This window comes from Eriocheir sinensis, chromosome 17, assembly GCF_024679095.1.
Source record: "Eriocheir sinensis breed Jianghai 21 chromosome 17, ASM2467909v1, whole genome shotgun sequence".
NCBI classification, from domain to species: Eukaryota; Metazoa; Arthropoda; class Malacostraca; order Decapoda; family Varunidae; genus Eriocheir; species Eriocheir sinensis.
This window is the reverse complement of record NC_066525.1, coordinates 4,872,142-4,891,502: the sequence shown is the minus strand read 5'-3', so window position 1 is coordinate 4,891,502 and position 19,361 is coordinate 4,872,142. Positions and strand designations below refer to the sequence as shown.

The 19,361-nt window shown below is 40.1% G+C and overlaps 2 protein-coding genes across 4 annotated transcripts; both read left to right on the top strand.

Annotated features, from left to right (window-relative positions):
• The first annotated feature begins 122 nt into the window (after positions 1-122).
• LOC126999821 (copper homeostasis protein cutC homolog) lies at positions 123-2,862 on the top strand. The gene is made up of 6 exons (XM_050862833.1): positions 123-470; positions 1,016-1,189; positions 1,550-1,721; positions 2,088-2,197; positions 2,377-2,547; positions 2,666-2,862. The coding sequence occupies exons 2-6, from the start codon at positions 1,017-1,019 to the stop codon at positions 2,781-2,783; spliced, it is 744 nt and encodes a 247-aa protein (XP_050718790.1). The 5' UTR covers positions 123-470; position 1,016; the 3' UTR covers positions 2,784-2,862.
• A 6,176-nt stretch (positions 2,863-9,038) lies between these two features.
• On the top strand, positions 9,039-18,883 carry LOC126999814 (ras-related protein Rab-7a). Of its 3 annotated transcripts, none has more exons than XM_050862824.1 (6): positions 9,039-9,195; positions 14,495-14,675; positions 14,980-15,198; positions 15,998-16,042; positions 16,313-16,494; positions 16,854-18,883. In XM_050862824.1, exons 2-5 carry the CDS (start codon positions 14,496-14,498, stop codon positions 16,484-16,486), a joined length of 618 nt encoding a protein of 205 aa, XP_050718781.1. In that variant the 5' UTR covers positions 9,039-9,195; position 14,495; the 3' UTR covers positions 16,487-16,494; positions 16,854-18,883. The 3 variants fall into 3 exon arrangements, with proteins under 3 accessions (XP_050718781.1, XP_050718779.1, XP_050718780.1); XM_050862822.1 differs by having other exon boundaries at positions 9,040-9,195; positions 16,313-16,500; XM_050862823.1 differs by lacking the exon at positions 9,039-9,195 and adding an exon at positions 12,634-12,770 and having other exon boundaries at positions 16,313-16,500.
• The last annotated feature ends 478 nt before the right edge of the window (positions 18,884-19,361 follow it).

Below are 19,361 nucleotides of genomic sequence, written 5' to 3'. Positions count from 1 at the left end.
TATATTTACTTCGCTTTCCTGTTGTATATGTGGCGTAATATTTCTTTATTGGCGTGAGTTTGGGCGAACAATGTGTCTCGATGTTTTGTTTACATTGGTCCGTTGGCGAGGCTGATCACCTGTTGCCATATAATTCCTTATATACTGAACAAATATAAATCCTGCACATATGAATGAGGAGGAGGAGGCTTAAATATTAGCCTGGAGGCAAGTAAAAGTGCCTAACAAAGGAATCTGTCGACGTACTGGCCAAGCGAAGTCTACCATAACATTGGTACTGGCTGGCTGCCTCTCGTGACACCGCCCTCCGCTGTGCCCCCAACCAAACCTTATCCTGCACACTCCCGGAAGACTTCCAGAGCAACATTATCTTATAAGAGAACCATCATTTTACAGCTTCTAAGCTAAAAACAAGTCCTTCAACCCTGTTAAAAGGCGTATCCATCCTGCTGGGGATCTCGTCAATACAGGTATTTATTTAGTTTTACACCGCATTCCCCGAAGTCTCAGTGCCCCCCTAGCCAATTTTGGTTGCGAGGGGTGAGTATGGGCAAACACTAGAGTAATACCCAGGTGATGTTAAGTCTGGTTAGATTATAATAAATTTTATTCCTGAAGTACACCTGTTTCACTGCAAAGGACACCTCAGTGCTCATACAACACTGACGTATTGCTTCACCATCCCACATCACTCATTTGTGAGATAATAATTATTATAATATGGTCTGGGGGGATTTATTTATGTTTATTGTATTTTGACAGCAGAGCACAGGTCAGGTGTGGTTAGGTTAGATTTAGTTAAGTTAGCTCCAAGCATTTTGGTAACAGAGTGGCACTTTACAGAGAAGTGTGCAATCGTGGTCTTGCCATCATTATATATTATAGTGATCAGTTGATTTAACAGATAAATAGTATCACTAGTTTTTTGCCAGTTTGCTTAGTGAATAAATGTAAGACATCTTCATAGAAGAACTCTTGCATTAGATATACTAATTCTTACACATCACTTTTCCAGGATGAATGTAAACCTACTGGAAGTATGTGTGGATTCAGTGGAATCTGCTGTGGCTGCTGTGAAGGGAGGAGCTGAGCGCATTGAGCTCTGCTCAGCTCTCTCAGAGGGTGGACTTACCCCCACCCTAGGATTTCTCAAGGCAGTGCAAAAGCACACATCAAACAATGTAAAAGTGTAGGTTCTGCACCACCCATAACATTGCAGTCATGTCATCTCTTTTCTTTTTTTTAAGGATGGCAGTCCCTATTTTTCCTATATTTTCTTTCTCTGTGATAGATAAATGTCAGATTGGGCACCATCTTGGTCAATACTCATTGTACTCTCTTGATTTTGTGTGCAACTTTCTTTTTTGTGTGGGGACCTCACTACTGCCACATATTCCCAACCCAGGACAGATCAGTTTTCTCAATTTCTTCATCATCTCATCCATTCAATGAAATGTCACTTGTATGTTTGTAATAATATATAAATCAACAAAGGATTTTAATTAAAATTTTGAAGAGTTTAGAAATCATCAATAGTATTCCAATACAGATTTTGTATGGTACGTCCCCGAGGGGGACCTATGGTGTTCTCAGAAGATGAAGCAGAAATAATCTTGAATGATGCAGCAGCCCTTAGGATGGCAGGAGCTGATGGCCTTGTGTTTGGAGCATTAAACATGGATGGAAATCTTGACCAAAATCTAAACAAACAGTTTATACAGGTAAGCTTCCAGTTCACCAGCAGTTAAATTGTTCATGATAACCCACATAATTATTTTACAGTAACTCCGAATCACATTGATAAAAGACCCAATTTTCATTTCATGTCAAAGATTTTTTGTTTTATTTTTATGCTGCATGGTGGAACTAAATGTAAGGGGAGGTACTGCTAATTTTTTTTTTCAATTTTTTTTTTCTTGGACTACAAAAATAGTGCCTTGTTTTTTATATCACTTATTTATTATGAACTATAGCAGTAATAGTTGTGGCTCTTCCTGTTCCTCCATGACCCTTCAGCATTGGGAACATTTTTTTTGTTTTGTTTTGTTTTACCCTCATCTTGATTTATTTTCTGAACTAATTTGCAGGCTGCAGGCAATCTGCCTTGCACGTTTCACAGGGCTTTTGATCTTCTTCAACATCCTCTACGTGAACTAGAATCTATAATAGAACTAGGATATCAGAGAATATTGACAAGGTATGCTATATTTTAAGTTAGCTCTCCTTGAGTCTTCTTGATTTTTTTTTTTTAGTATGTGTGGTACAGTTTTTCTGCCTGTAGGAGAAAGTGATTGCTATGTACATGTCATATTTTTACATAAAATAAACAGTAGTCAAATATAAAAATGTAATAATAAACATGTTCAACTTGTTTAGTGGATGCAAGCCAACAGCTGTGGAAGGTTGTGATCTACTAAGACAACTAACAACCGCAGCCCGAGGTCGCATTGTAATATTGGCAGGAGCGGGAGTTAAGTCCAGCAATGTAGCTGAACTCATTCACAAGACTGGAGTTACTGAATGTCATGCTTCTGCCAAAACACGCAAGTGTGTATAATTTAATACTGTATTCTTTATCACTGATAAAAGTTAACTATATTGGAGTAATGACAGAATTTATATCTGATGCTATTTTTTATTTATTTTTTTTTTTTTTTAATTACAGAGTGTTTGAATGCAAGAATGATAAGGGAGTTAGAATGGGAGCCAACAGTGACAATGTCATGTGGGTGACCAGTGAAGAGGAAGTGCGGGCCATCAAGGCAGCCATGGCCAGCAGCTGATCCCTCCTGTGTAAGTGGAATTGCTAAGGCACAAAGTAGGAGCTGATATCAATAAATTTCTATACAGACTCTACAATGAGACTGCTTTTTATAGCCCTTGTCGCCCCCATCACCCTAATCTGGAAAACAAGACTGATCCCAGCAGCCTTGCCGAGATCGGAAGCATTGGTCGAAGTCCTACCTACTAACGGTTTCAGGTGCCGTGTTCCCCTGTTTTTCGCAAATAAAACTTTAACAAAGCGTCGGACAAGGATGTTATTTTGGCAGTGGATGTTTGAGACCCCGACCTAATGGGTAAAAATATGATTTGATGTCACATGTGGATAATGAAGCACTTATAAGAGTAAATGTAGGGTAAACTTGGCTAAAAGTTAAAGGCACTGTGAGTGAGGCTAGCCCCGCCAACGACAAAGGTGTTGTTGGGTAGTTGGGTGGGGATGATTGTGTGAGGAAGGAAAGGTTGGGTATGGGGGAGGTTGGTGAACCAACAAGGGATGAAACCAGAAACTACTGCTCGCTTACATGCATGCAGCATGTACTACCAATAGTCACATTTTCCATGTAAAGGATAAGCAATTTCCTTCGAGTAAGACTGTTTCTCCCCAACTGATAGTCCATATAAGGAACATCCATATTTACAGTAGATTAAATATTGCTACGGTGTGTGTGTGTGTGTGTGTGTGTGTGTGTGAAGCAGTAAGACATAATTGCTGGTGGGATGGATGATTACTCATACGTCAGAGCTAAACGTCACATCGACGTCACGAAAAGAGCGGGGCGGGGCTAGCCTCGCTCACAGTGCCTCTAACTTTTAGCCAAGTTTACCCTAAATTTACTCCTATAAGTGCTTCATTGTGACGCCAAATCATATTTTTGTCCATTAGGTCGGGGTCTCAAATATCCACTGCCAAAATAACATCCTTGTCCGACGCTTTGTTAAAGTTTTATTTGCGAAAAACAGGGGAACACTGCCCCTGAAACCGTTAGTAGCCCTTTGACAACACGTTGATTACCACCTGAGACTCAGATTGAATCTCCTCCAGTGTTTTGAATATTCATCCCTAATTAAGCATTGTTTTCACCTTCACGCAGGGAGAGAAATAGCATGGTACCAAATAAGGGCGCGTTGTTATCAGGCAAATAGACTCACAGTCGCACATCAGTGGGATTAAAGTAACTAGAGCCTTTTCAATAACCATGGAACATAAAAATATAAGCAAAATGAATGCAGGGTTTAAATAATGAAAAAAAACAAGCAAATGATTGCCTTGCAAGTAGTAGCCATTGTTTTGCTGAACCTCGTTGTTGAATCCAAAGCCAGTGGGGATAAGGTATCTAGAGACTAGGAAGCATTAACTTTAAGACATAGACAAAATTAATGCAGTGTTCAAATTAGAGAAAAGAGAAGCATAATCGATTGCCTTGCGAGCAGTAGCCATTTTCTTTGCCGTGCCTCGTTGACGGTCGGCGTCATGTTGGCAACCAGCGGCGTGAGGGAAGACACGAGGTTCTTTTGTTCTTGTGGTCGTTCTGAGGCATACAATACTCGTCGGGCATCAATCAAAGTGTACTAATTAACTCAACTATTAAATAAGGTAGATTAGAGTATAATTAAACGGCGGAGATAAGAGAGGAATTTGTATTTGCGCTGAGATAAAATCACCGATACTCAGCCACTCTTCATCCCTCAGCGTTCATCCCGGAGGTAATTTCGAGAACTCCATACCTTGTCATACCAACATTAGATTATATTTTCAGTGTCACAAGGTAGGTTCAACTCTTAATGAACAACTGAGATGCAAAGGAAAATGCTGAACTTGAAGCTACACCTACTACTATCTGCCACTCTTGTTCTCGTGTCCTGCGTTTTTGTGGTTTTCCTGACTTATTTATTAATTTAACTGTTATGAACGGCAGACGAGTATAAATGACTTTTTTTTATAGTATGAACGACGAGAGGTGTAATTATAATGCAACAGGAAGTAGGATGTCCGCAGGCAGCTGACTATACCACGAACTGTGATGACGGGTTCTGACTCACTTATTGCTTTACTCCGTTTGCTTTCTTAATTTCCGTTGCCGAGTATCGAACCTTTGACCAATGATACATTTTAACCCGTCGCTCGTAGCCCAGACTTCCTTGTCCTTCGCCTCTTTCCTCAAATATCTTCTAGTCTCCCTCACCCCATTTGACACGGCCTTGTGATGTTGGGGGAGGGGGTCCAAAGAGTTACTTCTAGGTTTTCCTTCAAGGTTCTGCGGTAAATGTGGGTCAGTCTGCCAGGTCGTGCCACGTGCTCCTTTATTTCCTTCATCTTTCACTTCTGGTTGGCGGAAGTTTAGGTATTTTCATTTACTCTGCTAAAGTTAGTTAAGTTAGTTGGTTGATTAGTTTGATGGGTACAGTAGGTTAGATTAGGTTGGTTATTTGCAGTTAGTCAATTGGTTAATGAAATAGTTTGATAGGTAGATAAGTGGTTAGGTTGATTATTTACGAGGTAGTTGATCATTTGGTTATTTAGTTTGATATGGCGATATGTTGTTTAGTTAGCCTGGTTAATTACAAGATGGTTAGGCAATCGGTTAAGTAGTTTGATAAGTAGGTAAACAGATTAGGTTGGTTATTTAAGAGGTAGTTAGTTCATTGGTTAATTAGTTGGATATAGATAGATAGGTTAGGTTAGGTTATAACTTATATCATTGCCAGAATACCCCTTGTCCCACTATAACAGTTATTTGATTTACTTTTTTTTGTTTTTTGTTATGTAGGTATGGAAATAGCTAGGCTGAGTTAGGTTAGATAGGAACATTATTGTTGATGCGTATACCCTGTCCAGCTAGGCCTATTTATTGATTTACATATTCACTTAGTATCTAGATATATTGATATGTAGGGAAGATGTGTTAGGCTAATTTTGTAAGTTTGATAGTAAGTTAGCTTGTTAGAATTAATCAGTCAGTTAGTCAGTCATTTATACATTTATTTAGTAGGGTTGAGAGAGAGAGAGAGAGAGAGTGTACCCATAGGTGAACGGTCACCTTTCATGCCCCTATATAGTAAAGTTTCTCTCTCTCTCTCTCTCTCTCTCTCTCTCTCTCTCTCTCTGTGTGTGTTGTCCTGTATTACACTTTCACATGACTTAGTGAAACCTTATAATGCAGGTAGTCTAATTCTTTTGAGCTATTCTTCTTCTGTCCCTTCTCCTTTTCTTCCTTCTCCTCCTTTTCGTCTCTTCTATACTTATTTCATCCTCCATTTCTTATTTTGTTTTTGTTTTTCTCTCCTCTTTGTTCATCTTTTCCTACTCCTTTTTTCCTCTTAATTTCATACTCTTTTCCTCCTCCTTTGTTTTCTGTCCTCTATTTAGTTATCCAAGTCAACCATCCACTCAGCCATCTATCCATCCTGTCATCCAACCCTCCGTCCAGTCATCCAAATATTCAACCAGTCATCCCAACAGCCAGTCAACCAGTCAGGCACCAGTCACTCAGTCAAATTACTCAGGGAGCCCCAGTCGGCCCAACTAACCCACTGGCTTGATAAGGGCGTATACTAGAAGCGGCTTTGAAAATTGAGGCTAAGCAAATACATTCTGCAGACATCAAGGCAAGACAAGTGGAGGGAAGGGAAAGGAAGGGTCGGGAAAGGGCAAGGAAGATAGAGGATGTGTATAACTACTATCCAGTCTGGTGTTCATATTTTGGTTGTTTTTATCTTCTACTCGTATTAAAATATTATCTCATGGTGGTGGCGGTGGCGGTATAAGTAGTAGTAGTAGTTTATAGTAGCTGTAGTAGTAGTAGTGGTAGTAGTAGTAGTAGTAGTAGTAGTAGTAGTAATTGTAGTAGTAGTAGTAGTAGTAGTAGTATCTAGTAGTAGTAGTAGTAGTAGTAGTAGTAGTAGTAGTAGTAGTAGTAGTAGTAGTAGTAGCTGTAGTAGTAGTATATAGTAGTAGTAGTAGTAATATAATCTGACGTTAATTTCTCTGTCTATTTTTCTTTCATTTTGTTGACTCAGCATGCGGGAAATCACATCAACAAACACTGCAAGTCATGGCCCTCATAAACCATACTATGCGGTCAGCTTGCCAGAATCATTTGTATACTCTCTCTTATACAATCAAACAGGTATAGGCTACTGTCTTTGTCACCATCATCATCACCAACTGTTATTACTCCGCGTAGATTTATGGTCTCCTAATATTTTTCTTGTCCAACGTTAGTACTCTATATCCTGCCCTGTCTTGCTCTGGCCCGACCTTTGGCTGTCATCATTCTCTTATCGCCCTCCTGTGCGTGGCGATGTGGGGCGACAATGCCCTTCTTCGCTGTCTGTCTAGCCTATACCTGTCTATTTCTTTGTTTCCTTGTCGGTGCATTCTTAAAATTGCTCTACAGTCACCAAATAGACATGTGCACGATAAGATCTTGAAGTGAATCTCGCAAACTGATTATAATAAGTCCTGCGATGGGGAGCGATATAATACCTTCGTCGCTGCCTGTCTACTCTAGCCTATATATATACCTGTCTGTTTCCTTGTCGGTTCATTCTTAAAATAGCTCTACAGTCACCAAATAGACACGTGCACGATAAGAGCTTGAAGTGAATCTCACAAACTGATTAAGTCCTGAGAAGATTTCCAGGAAGTATAACTGAGTATGCGAATGAACGATAATTAAAGAAATTACGTATTGAGTAGTAAGGGCGATCATATGGGAAAAGCCATCCATTCTTTGAGGACATAAGTGCTTCCAGAGGGTTAGAAAAATATTTAGGAGGTGTTTAATTAGGCCTTCTATACTTTCTTGCTTCCGATAAAAATAAAAATAAACTGCCATTATTTTGCGTGATATTTGGAAGCGTATATACCGTTTACGCAGTTTCATTTCAGCGTAACTGCGCAAAAAGGCAGATTGAGTTAAAGTGGGAGATCAAAAAGTGTGTGTGTGTGTGTGTGTGTAGGGCGACAGGGAATTAAGGACACACACACACACACACACACACGCGTACAGTACCGCCACTCATAATATCAGGGCTAGATAATTTGCTTCCTTTCTATGTTTTTGCAAAGATAGACTGAAGTATTTATCAAAACTAAAGCGTAGGTTGGTATATACAATAAAGTCAACCTCATCCATCCCTCACAATTAAAACTATCTTTATGGGAAGTGCTCGCTTTGCTATTAATGACGTAACTTGAGTAAATGATGTATTCGGAGTGATGATCAATGCTTATTACACAAAGGGGGAGTGTAAACAAAGAGAGGGAGTAGAGTCAGGCAGGCAGGCGCAGGTGCTGGATATACGCAATTCATGATTAAAAATAGACTTATGAAGGTATATAGCTCCCTTCTCTTAAGCTCAATTGAATATGTCGGTCTGAAATGTTCTCCCTGTGTGACCCGCAGGAGTAAAGATACACGAAGTTTAATGCAGATTGCATAATGGGCGAGCGCAGGGCAGACAGACAGGTGGTCATGACGTAAACTACACATATAATGATGATAACACCGTATAAGGCAGGCAATAGACAGAATTAACGGCATTAGCAAAAAGAGCTATTAGATATACGGAGGGGGTAGATGCTATATACATACACCCAAAAGTTGATTATTGAATAGCCGGACCTCATGACCCTGACAGATTTCTAACGCTCTATTGATACATACCACTCATATTTTTGCTCTCATTTCCTTTAAAGAGGAAAAAGGGTAAGACTTGAGCAGAAAATAGAGTCTCTCAAGGGTAGAAAGCGAAATCTACGCTGAAAGAAAAATAAACGAAGTCAAGGTCGCGTCCGCATCACATGATCAAGACAAGTGCTGACCGTTCCAATAATGTATGCTGCCCGTCGCCTTTTACTATCTTTATTAATATGCAGGCAGTAAAATATATAGGAAAATGACCCAGTGGTAATTTTATCCTACGTCACAACATGAAAACTAACAATAATAATAAATAAACATCTCGTAATCCTGGAAAAGGTGGGGATGGGCAGTGATGAGTATTTTGTGTCAGGAAGCCCACTCAGATTTTACCATTCCACAAGGCATATCATTATCATCACCAGATCAAAATGAAGCTTAGAATACATAATAAAGCCAGAATAAAATAAATCTTTGGTGCTTGGTAAGACAGAGCAAGGCAGAGATCGAGGAAAAATGATCAAAGTTGGTTTATATATCCACACACTGCCTTATCATCTCACAAGCTATATAATTATCACCAAATCATTTCTAGAGGATAAAATAAAGGATAGGAAGAGGAGTAGGAGGAGGGGAAGGTCACTAATTACCCCGTGACGCCCCCTGCCCCCTCCACCGCCCCGTGTGACTGCGCAGCGCCAGACGCCATATTGATACCACCGAGGGGAGACCTCCTGTAGTTTTCGTCGTGTTTTCCGCCGCCCAGGTAAATGGAGGACCTCTCTTCCTTATTAAATGTTGGAAGGTGATGTGGTGCGTGGCCTGGCGTGCGTGTGGCGTGCTGTGACCTGCGTGGAGGGCTGGGCAAGGGTGGTCTTTGTACTTTGTTGTCATGAGCCTGCCATCAGCTGTTCGGGGGCTGATCAGGACCAAGGGGTGTGTGGCGCATTACCTACCCCACCCCTCTGTCCTCACCCCCAGCCAGGTGTTCACAGGTGTCCCAGACTACCCCAGGACAAAGGATCATCATGGGTCATTCTCCTGCCTTGTGTCTACCCCGAGTCAATTGCCCCAGGTTACTCCAGGGACAACAATAATATATTTTTACCTTGTTCCCCCCCCCCCCCACCAGGTGTTCACAGGTGCCTCAAACTACCCCAGGACTAAGGATCACCATGAGCCCTTCTTCCTTGTGTCCACCCCGATTCAGTTGTCCCAGGTTACTCCAGGGACGATTTTAATTTATATATATTTTTTTTTTCATTGTCCTGTCCCCCTAACTACCCCAGGACTAAGGATCACCATGAGTAATTCTCCTTCCTTGTGTCCACCCTGAGTCAGTTGTTCTAGGTTACTCCAGGGACAACAATATTTTTTTCCTTGTTCCACCCCCACCAAGTGTTCACAGGTGACCCAAAACTACCCCAGGACCAAGAAGTACCATGAGACATTCCTTTCCCTTGTATCTATCCTGTGTTTGTTGTCCCAGGTTACTCCAGGGATAACGATTATATTATAACTTCCTTGTCCCCCCCCCCCCACCAGGTGCTTCAAAACTATCCCAGGACCAAGAAGTACCATGAGTCATTCCTTTCCCTTGTGTCTATCATGTGTTTGTTGTCCCAGGTTACTCCAGGGACAATGGCTACAATTTACTCTTTTCCTTGTTGTCTCCCCTGCCAGGTGTTCCCAAATTACCCCAGGACCAAGAAGCACCATGAGTCATCCCCTTCCCTTATGTCTACCCTGTGTTTTGCTATCCCAGGTTACTGTGGGGACAACAATTATAATTTACCTCTTTTCCTTGTCCTGTCCCCCCTGCCTGGTGATCTCAGGTGCCCCAGATTACCCCAGGACCAAGAGGCACCACTAGTTTTTCCTTGTGTCTACTCTGTGTTTGTTATTCAGGTGTTCCCAATGTACCTCAGGACTTAGAGGCACCATGAGTGTTTCCTGGTGTCTACATCGAGTCATGTCCCAGGTTATTCCACAGACAGCGATTATAATGCACCAGTTTTTCCTTGTCCACCCTTCTAGGTGTTCCCAGGTGCCACAAATTACCCCTGGACCAAGAAATACCATGAACCACCCTTTTCCGAATGTGTACCCTGACCTAAGTGTCCCTGGTTACTCCAAGGACTATGATTGTTTTTTTTTCTTCTTGTTTTATGTAATTTTCCTGTCCCCCCTTCAAGCCAGGTGTTCCCAGGTTTCCTCTACCACTTAAAGGCCAAGAAGTGCCCCAAATTATCTGATGTTTTTAGGACAGGTCATGAATATCCTTCAACCAGAATATTATTTTCATAGTCGTGTTCATAGCCAGGTGTTCCAGGTAGCAGACACACATTCCAAGATATTCTTTTCCTAGTAGTAGTATTTACTCAACTAAGTGTTCCCAGGTTCTAAGAAATTAAAAGGCCCAGGTAGCAGACCCACCAGCACTTTTCACAAACATTTTACAATACTTAAAAATGAGAAAATTATGTGTTTGTGGTTAATAGAAGACTCAACAACAGTCACCAAGAATTTACAACCACAAGTGGGAGCCATTACAAAGGCAGTCCCACACCCACTGCTGAATTTTAAATGTGTAGTTTATCTCTGCCACTTCAAAATATAACATAACCTGTCATATTGTAGTTAAAAGGTGAAATTACATGCCTTTTTTTTATAGTGATATCAAGGTGCATGGTTAGGAACTATCTTAACCTAACCTAATGTAACTTAACTGTTACACTCCTTAGGATGTCAGTGTGAAGGATTGAGGTTTTTTATAAATGTGTGTATTTTGCCACTACATTTATGCCTTCATTGTTAAGTTAAAGGGTGGAAATACATGCCCGTTAAGTATGAAATGAAGGTGCAAAGGGTTAGGAAATAGTACAAGATGTGTAGTGACTTATTTATCTGCTTTTACCAGGTGTGGTGATACAAAACTAAGTCAGCCTATCCTAATAACCTCCTTTAGACTCCCTGCCCACCGTCCTCCAGCTACGTCTCGCCACCATCACACAGCACAGTTAGAGTAAAACTAAATCAATCTGATCAATTCTAGGGGTCTTTGTGGTGCAGTGGTTAACACACTCAGCTCACAACCGAGAGAGCCCGGGTTCAATTCCTGGGCGGAGTGGAAAAATTTGGGCGGCTTTTCCGATACCCTACGCCCCTGTCCACCCAGCAGTGAATGGGTACCAGGTATTAATCGGGGGTTGTGTCCCTCCTCCTGGGATCTGTTCCCTTCTATAATTCCTTCCCCTTCTGTCTCTCTCTGGCATATGACCACAGATGTTGTGCCGACTAAATGAAACTTTCCAAACTTTTCCAATTAATTCTAACCTATTATTTATTAATTTGTTTTTTGTTTATCATGACACAATGAGGGATTGGTAGTGATGGCAATGGTGGTGACCTTGGCAGAGTGGGGAGGGAGAGTGTGTGTGTGTGTGTGTTTGTTTGTGTTGTGTCCAGGGCTGGGTTGTCTGTATGTTTATTTAGTAATGGTTTTAAGTATTTTAAAAGTGTCTTCTTAGCATGACTGGATGGGTGAGTGTATGATTATTTGTTGTTTATACCTTTCTTATTGGGGCATGCGAAGGCAAAATACAAAATCACCCCATTCGTTGTTTGGTCATGTGAATGTGTAGTCAGTTGCGTACCTCCTATATTGTGTGTTATTTGTTGTATGCCAAATCTCACCTCAATGGCTTTTCTCAAATAGTGTTGAAATGTGAAATTCGTTAGACAGGCTAGGATAATTTAATCATGTCTCACCCAAATATTCATGTGATTTGTCTTTCCTAATAAACAAAATGAAAGTAAGAAGATACATTAAATCAGTTAAGACCAACTTTTTTCCATGTACAGTTTCAGCTAGGAATATTGAATGAGCCAGGTATGCGGTTAACAAGCAGACCTTTCACTAATGAAGAGTAAACTGGAAGTGCAGTTGATAGGTTAAGAGGTTATAAGAACATTCCTTTCATTAAGCAGTGATAGCGGAATTAATGGCAAGGAGGTGGGATGAGAGAGAGAGAGAGAGAGAGGAGTTCTGGATTTTTCCATTATATCTTGGCGATGGATTTGAGCAAAACCGCCATATTTTTCTGCTCTGGTGATTGTTCCAATAATATGTACTTCAGAGGTCTCTATCTCTCTGATATAGGTCAGGTTTATCTGGCTCTGGTTATAATAGATAAGACCCTGTTTGGATGTGGTCTGCTCCTAATCTACAATACACTGGCCTTACATGTTCAGTGATTGCTTACTTTGCTTGCCTTAACGATTTCCAAGAGGCAGGAGTGGTGAAGCTCATGAAGTTACCTCTTTGAAGCTTGATTTGATGTAAGTCATATATGTTCTTGAAATGGCTGAGCCCTTCCTTATTCTTGTTACTGAATGTCACTTTTCTTCTTAAACTTGATCGTTTGAGTTAGCCAGACCTTAATTATTTTGATATATTTTCTTTACTCCCTTTTATCCTTTTACTCCATTCTCTGTCTTTGGTGTGTCAAATTTGCACATAATAATTTCATTTTTCTTCTTTTCTGGCTGTACCTGTTACACCTTGTTTAGTAATGACAATGATACATATGTTGGGGCTATTAACCATATTTTCCAGCTAACATTGAAGAAGTTGTGCCTATGCAAAGTTGTGTATCTAGGCTTTACTACCTCTGCGGTCTTTTTTATCTCATTATTGGTGATAAAAATAAACCCAGCAACAATGCATTCAATAGAGCTCCCTCCTTTTGTGGTCCTAGTCTAGAATGCATTTTCCCTTACTATAGTTTTTCATGTTGGTTCACTCACAGATTCTCATACTTCAGGTTTAGGAAGAAGACATAACTAACAACTTCTTTTCTATCCCTGGCTGTATTCTTTAGACATTTACTTATATATCTTTTGGTTGGGGTCAGTAATGAATTAATAACTGCTTTTTGGTTCAATTAACTTTATCAGGGCTTCTCTTGAAACTTTCACACTTACATATTTATTGGTAAAAGGTTTCAAAACTTGCATGGTGGATAAAATATAGACATTTGCTTTGTCAGATTTATATAGATACTCCTCGTAGAGTTTTGTCAGATCACTGAGATAGATGTAAATGGTAAGTTCTGGAAGTTAAGATTGAAAAGAATTAAGTTCTTGACAGTTGAATTCTTTTACTTCAGTTTTAGAGCACAATTTTTATTTCTAATTCGAGTGCTAATTGGAATGGAATGCAGAAATGTTCACCCATACCGTGAATATGTAGGCCAAGAAAACACTGGAAGAATGTAACGGTCTATCACTACAGAGGCGAGGCTATTGTCACCACCTTAGGAGCAGGGCTTGGTCTCACCTCAGGCACAGATGCTCAGGGGGATGAGATGAGGTGACTTGCATTTTCAGCCATCTCAGCAGGAGTCTGGAGGTCTCTTACCTTTCCCGAGTCAAGAGTAAACATGAGCGTGTTGCCTCTTTTTCTCCCCCTCCCTGTGTCTGTTCCTCCCTCCCTCCCTCCCCCTTGATAAACAGTCACTGCACCAACTGTATAGAACTTGGAACTCAGTGAAAGTGTGTCAGTCCAGGTTCAGGTACGAATAAGATTTTAGTCCATCAATGAGTTTGTTATGGATTCTGACTTACTAAAGTTCATCATATTCTATTGTTACCATGTTAAGGTTAATGTTTTTACTGGTGATTTTTGTTTGCTCTTTGGCTATTTGTAACTGGAGGGTCAACCGAGAGTGTGGAGAGAGAGAACATGTTATGAAGGTTGAGACTGTGACTGCCCTGTCGGCAATGCTTTCACTTGCTCCTATCTCTTACGGAACTTTCCTCTTGGGAGTAAGTCTGCCTTCTCAGGTGATCATACACTTGCTCGTTTAGTATCAACTTTACATCGGCACACTGGCACAACTTTGCTAATCGTGTAAAGAGGCAAAAAACATCCTTGGGTGTTTCCCCCTGTGGTTTGTGAATGTCTGTTAGGATTTAATTTCTAGAGATTATTTGCAGTTTTTTTGTTTTGCATTTCCAGTTTATTTGGTTAGCTACATTTTTACTCCTCTTCATCCTAACAGAATGGCATCCAGAAAGAAGATACTGCTGAAGGTCATCATCCTTGGTGACTCGGGTGTGGGCAAGACGTCGCTCATGAACCAGTTTGTCAACAAGAAGTTCAGCAACCAGTACAAGGCTACCATCGGTGCTGACTTTCTCACCAAAGAAGTGATGGTGGATGACAGACTGGTCACAATGCAGGTTGGTTACTTGGATTCTTTCATCGAAACAGCCAATTCAGGGACTCATTTTTATATATGCTCAGTTTCAGATGATGTGGAGTCCATTGAGTAAGGTGGTAGTGGTAATGTTTTCCATGAGACCATATGAACAGTGTTAATGATGTTACAAAAAGACATATTCATTTTGCTTCATATGACAGTACTCTTGGTTTATCACATTGAGGATTAGTCTTTCATATATGCCATGGGTTGGTAAATGGATCAATGGATATCTACTATTAGTCTGGCTCAGGTCATTCCTCATCACAAGCCCTTACCTCCAGATATGGGACACTGCTGGCCAGGAGAGATTCCAGTCACTCGGTGTTGCCTTCTACCGCGGGGCAGACTGCTGTGTCTTGTGCTATGATGTCACTTCTCCCAACTCCTTCAAGTCACTAGACTCCTGGAGGGACGAGTTCCTAATCCAAGCGTCGCCCAGAGACCCTGACCACTTCCCATTCGTTGTCCTCGGAAACAAGATTGACCTGGAAAATAGAGCGGTAGGTTTGGGTTCTTTCTTGTAGTGGTTGACCTTGGTACATGAAGACCTGTTCCTCTATGGGAGGTAGTGCAGTTTCTAGTTCAGTTGGCAAGGAAAGAAGTGGTTGGAAGAGCTTTAGGAGTGTGATGTTAAATGCTAGTTCAACCCTGGGGGTGAAGGAGGAGGATGTCTACAGTTTTTATGTACACAGAGTTGAGGGTAGCAGTGGGGATCATGTTTCTTAATGGCCCTTTAATTAAGAATGATGAGAAAAAAAATCATCACTCACACAAACCATTTCATAATACATATCAAAGCATTTGTGATCAGTTCATGTATCATCTATTTTGGGGGGATTATATCATGGCAAATTTGGCCCGTCGCTGCTACACAGTAAAGCCAAAAATTTGGCCCGTTGCTGCTACTGGGTTAAGGGGCGTGTTTACTGGATGAAACTCTTAAGAAATAGGATGGGTTTTAAGTGTATTGCATGTTGTGATGAGGAAGGATAGATTGAGGTGAGTTGATAAGGAGATGAGGTAAGGGTAGTGTGGGAAGAAGAGAGTGAGGGTGTTAGTAGTCGAAAAGAGTTGGTAGAGGTAAGTCAAAGAATGTTAAGGTTGTGGAAAGAGACCTTCAGAGACAAGTGGAAAAGAGCGACTGCTAAAGATTGAGTAGAATAGAGACCTGCCATTAGAAGAGGAGGGCTATCAAAACAAGTAATAGAAGACAAGGTAGTATATTTTGTTACTGCTATTAATTTTTTCTGCATGTTGATATACCAAGGCCAGGTTTCACATCAAAACTTTTCCTTCCAGGTGTCTACAAAGCGAGCACAGCAGTGGTGTCACAGTAAAAATGAGGTATGTCTGAAGTCTGTCGATGTTTCTGCTTGATACTAACATCCTTATCGTACTTGACATTATCTGTAGTTCTTGTGGGGCACCAAGTTTTTCTTCAGCTTTTTTGTTTTGTTTTGTTTATTACAGTAAGGGAAGCAATTCAAGGACAAAAAGAGATAAAAACAAAAAAGCTCACTAACACTGCTCCATACATACAGAGAAGGGTAGCCAAAAGAGAGGTTAATTTCAGATGGAAAGGTGTCTTGATACTCCTCTGCCTCTCATTCCCAGGTTCCTTACTTTGAGACCAGTGCAAAGGAGGCCATAAACGTGGAGTTGGCCTTCCAGACGATCGCCCGCAACGCCTTGGCCCAGGAGAATGAGGTAGAGCTGTACAATGAGTTCCCCGACCAGATCAAGCTGACCAACGACAACAAGGCAAAGCAAGAGGCCTGTTCCTGCTAATGATCACTGTAATGGTAAAACGTGACACATTTTTCTGTTAGTGGCGTGGGTGACTTTGGTTTTAATTGGCTGCCAAGATATGTGACTGACTTGCTTGGTTCATGGTGCCCCCGAATGCTCCTTTTGACTTGGTGTTATGATTACGCACCAAAATTTCAAGTAGAGAATGTTTTCAGGAATGTAAGTTGTTCTTAAAGTGGGGTTTGCCTGTACCTTGTTCATAAGAGACATTGATTTTAGGAATATTGGCAACTTTTTTGTGTGTGCAATTCTTATGTATATAGTTTACTTCACTGGTGTCTTTGTAAGGGGTTTAATGAGGACAGTTTACAATCATTATTATACATTAGTATTTTATCCCTTGCAGATTTTCTTAGTTGATAAGACAGAATCCCTCTGTCCTACTTGTGATATTCGAGAAGCGAGCGTGGGAGAAGAGTTGCAGTCCAAGGCCTGGCCCAAGAGCAACGTTTGAGTGGTCAAAGTCTTGTACATTTCAGTTTTTTTATATATCTATATATTTGTAGTTCCCCACCTGAAAATTTGCAAACATAAATTCCTATCATATCAAGGGTGGCATAAATAGATTTAGGGAAGGACTTTACAGATTTATACATACAGATTATTAAGGCTTAAATTTTTAAGGAAGAACGCTCTTATTGATCCCTCAAATGGTGGGTTAGGTGGGTTGACCAAGCTCTTGCAGAATCATAGCCTGACTGGCAACCTTGGTAGACCCAGCGTGTGTATAGCATTCGGGTGTTATCACTTCTTGGTTTCACAATGTGCAGATCAAAGAATTATTGGTATTCATGTTTGTTAGCATGTTATAATATCGAGGAAAAGTGTTGATTTTGTTAGTAAAAAACAAACAATTTATAAATTTACTCATAATGCTCAGTGTTGTATACTTATGCCACCAAAGTCTTTATAATTTTTATAAATGATGTAAATTTCCCTGGTCTTTAGAGGCTAAAGCTATTTTCTTGAAGACAGCATTGCCCTGTTTTGTAAACTACAAAATCATGGAAGAACTGTTAACAAGTGCCTGAAGAAGTTTGCAGTAATTAAATATGCAATCTGGTTTAGTTTCTGGATAAAATAGAGAACAGGCACTTTTCCCTTGAAAATCCAAGTCATTTTGTAACTTGCATTATAATTAATGTACTTGTAACTCATTGACATTGCTAATTAATATTTAAAATAACTTACACTTATAATTGATATATAAATATATATTGTTTGTAGGATAAAATTTAACATAAAAATCTTAAGATGCATAATGCAGCAGCTAGACTGGACTATTATGTAGTTGTAAGACAAGTGTGTTGTGTGAAACTGGCATGAAATGCTATTAGCAAACTGCTCAGGAGTTTTCATGGTTCTAAACTTGATAAGAGGCAGGGGGTGACCCCTGCCATCACCAGTCTGTATAGAGTATGAAGAGATGGCCCTTTGTGTCATGGTGTCCTTGCTATTATAACTTCACTCGGGAGCTTGTGATGTGAGCAGAATTTGTGCAGAGTGGTATATATATTGACAAGAAAGCTGCAGTTCACTTGAAAATCTTATTATTAATTGTTCCTATATAGTCTAAAACACTGGCGTTAAGACTGTTGGGACACATCTGCCTCAGCGCATTACAGTAATATACTTCACACCAAAGCTCGAGTTCTCTTATTTTATACTGTGATTGTTAGATCAGTTCAAAGTGGATTATTATGATTTTTTTAAACATTTATTAATTACTTGTACATATGTGTAAAGTACACCCCAGTATGGTAGACAGTTCAATCCATGTCTCAATTTTTAAGTTTAATAGTATAGAAACTTCATGCTATAATTTTTTTTGCTGATGACTTGTTTAAATGTATGGTTAAGTTTCAAAAGAATGTTGTAATTAATTTGGCATTCAGCAGGGCTGCTGTAGGTCCTGGGGCCATTTTTTGGGGGCGGGGAAATTCCTACATCATTGGTGTACGATGGGAGATATGAAAGAAAATTTGAAGTTTGGTTTTGTTAATTTTTTTTTTATGATTTTTTTTTAAAGCTTGAAATTGGGTATATATATATATATATATATATATATATATATATATATATATATATATATATAAATATATATAACGTTGTTGGGTTGTGTTGCATCTGAGAGAAAAGAAGGTCCTGAAATCTGTACTAGTGGGTTGAGTGCGTTGAGCAGCACCTGCCAGGCAGCCGCCTCTCTGTGGCGAGGCGGCCACTGCAGGTGACTGACAAACATCAAATTGTTGCCATGTATCATATTTTTTTTAATAATTTGCACCCAAATTTTGTTAGCATATTAAGTTAGCTATATATTCACTTTAAAATGTGGCTAGATCTGTATTATGTATTAAATACAAATTATGTATGTTTGAGTGTAGTAAAATGAATCCTTTCTTCCCTTTCCTTAGTGATACGAGCCACAGACAGCTTGAAATATTTGTTACTCTGCTATACACACTCATACATCCAGTAAGCTGATTTATAATTTCCCTCAAACAGTTGTTCATTCTATGTGTAATATTCGATATATGGAAACCTGGGGAACGTTAACGTTCATAACCGGGATGCCATTCTCCGTGTCATGGGGTTGCGTGTTCTTATCCACCACAGGCTCAAGGGCCATTGAGACCGAAGTGAACACAGAGGCCATGTGCAGCTTAGCCTAGGTATCCATGACACATTGTTGCCTTTGAAAGATATCCTCAAAGCTTGCTCCATTCATACCATATATGAATCGGTTATTCCAGGTCACTGAAATACAACTTGATATCTCGGACCAAAACTGAAGAGTGGCACTTCTCCCTAATACTGTAGAGCTGGGAAAGTACAAATACCACAAGTTACAAAG

What these genes read in the sequence shown, in the direction of transcription:
- LOC126999821 (XM_050862833.1), top strand. Translation starts at nt 1,017, where the DNA reads ATGAATGTAAACCTACTGGAAGTATGTGTGGATTCAGTGGAATCTGCT. An exon ending in ACATCAAACAATGTAAAAGT is followed by an intron (nt 1,190 to 1,549) that starts GTAGGTTCTGCA and finishes ATTCCAATACAG; the next exon opens with ATTTTGTATGGTACGTCCCC. An exon ending in TATCAGAGAATATTGACAAG is followed by an intron (nt 2,198 to 2,376) that starts GTATGCTATATT and finishes CAACTTGTTTAG; the next exon opens with TGGATGCAAGCCAACAGCTG.
- LOC126999814 (XM_050862824.1), top strand. Translation starts at nt 14,496, where the DNA reads ATGGCATCCAGAAAGAAGATACTGCTGAAGGTCATCATCCTTGGTGAC. An exon ending in TTGACCTGGAAAATAGAGCG is followed by an intron (nt 15,199 to 15,997) that starts GTAGGTTTGGGT and finishes TTTTCCTTCCAG; the next exon opens with GTGTCTACAAAGCGAGCACA. An exon ending in GGTGTCACAGTAAAAATGAG is followed by an intron (nt 16,043 to 16,312) that starts GTATGTCTGAAG and finishes TCTCATTCCCAG; the next exon opens with GTTCCTTACTTTGAGACCAG.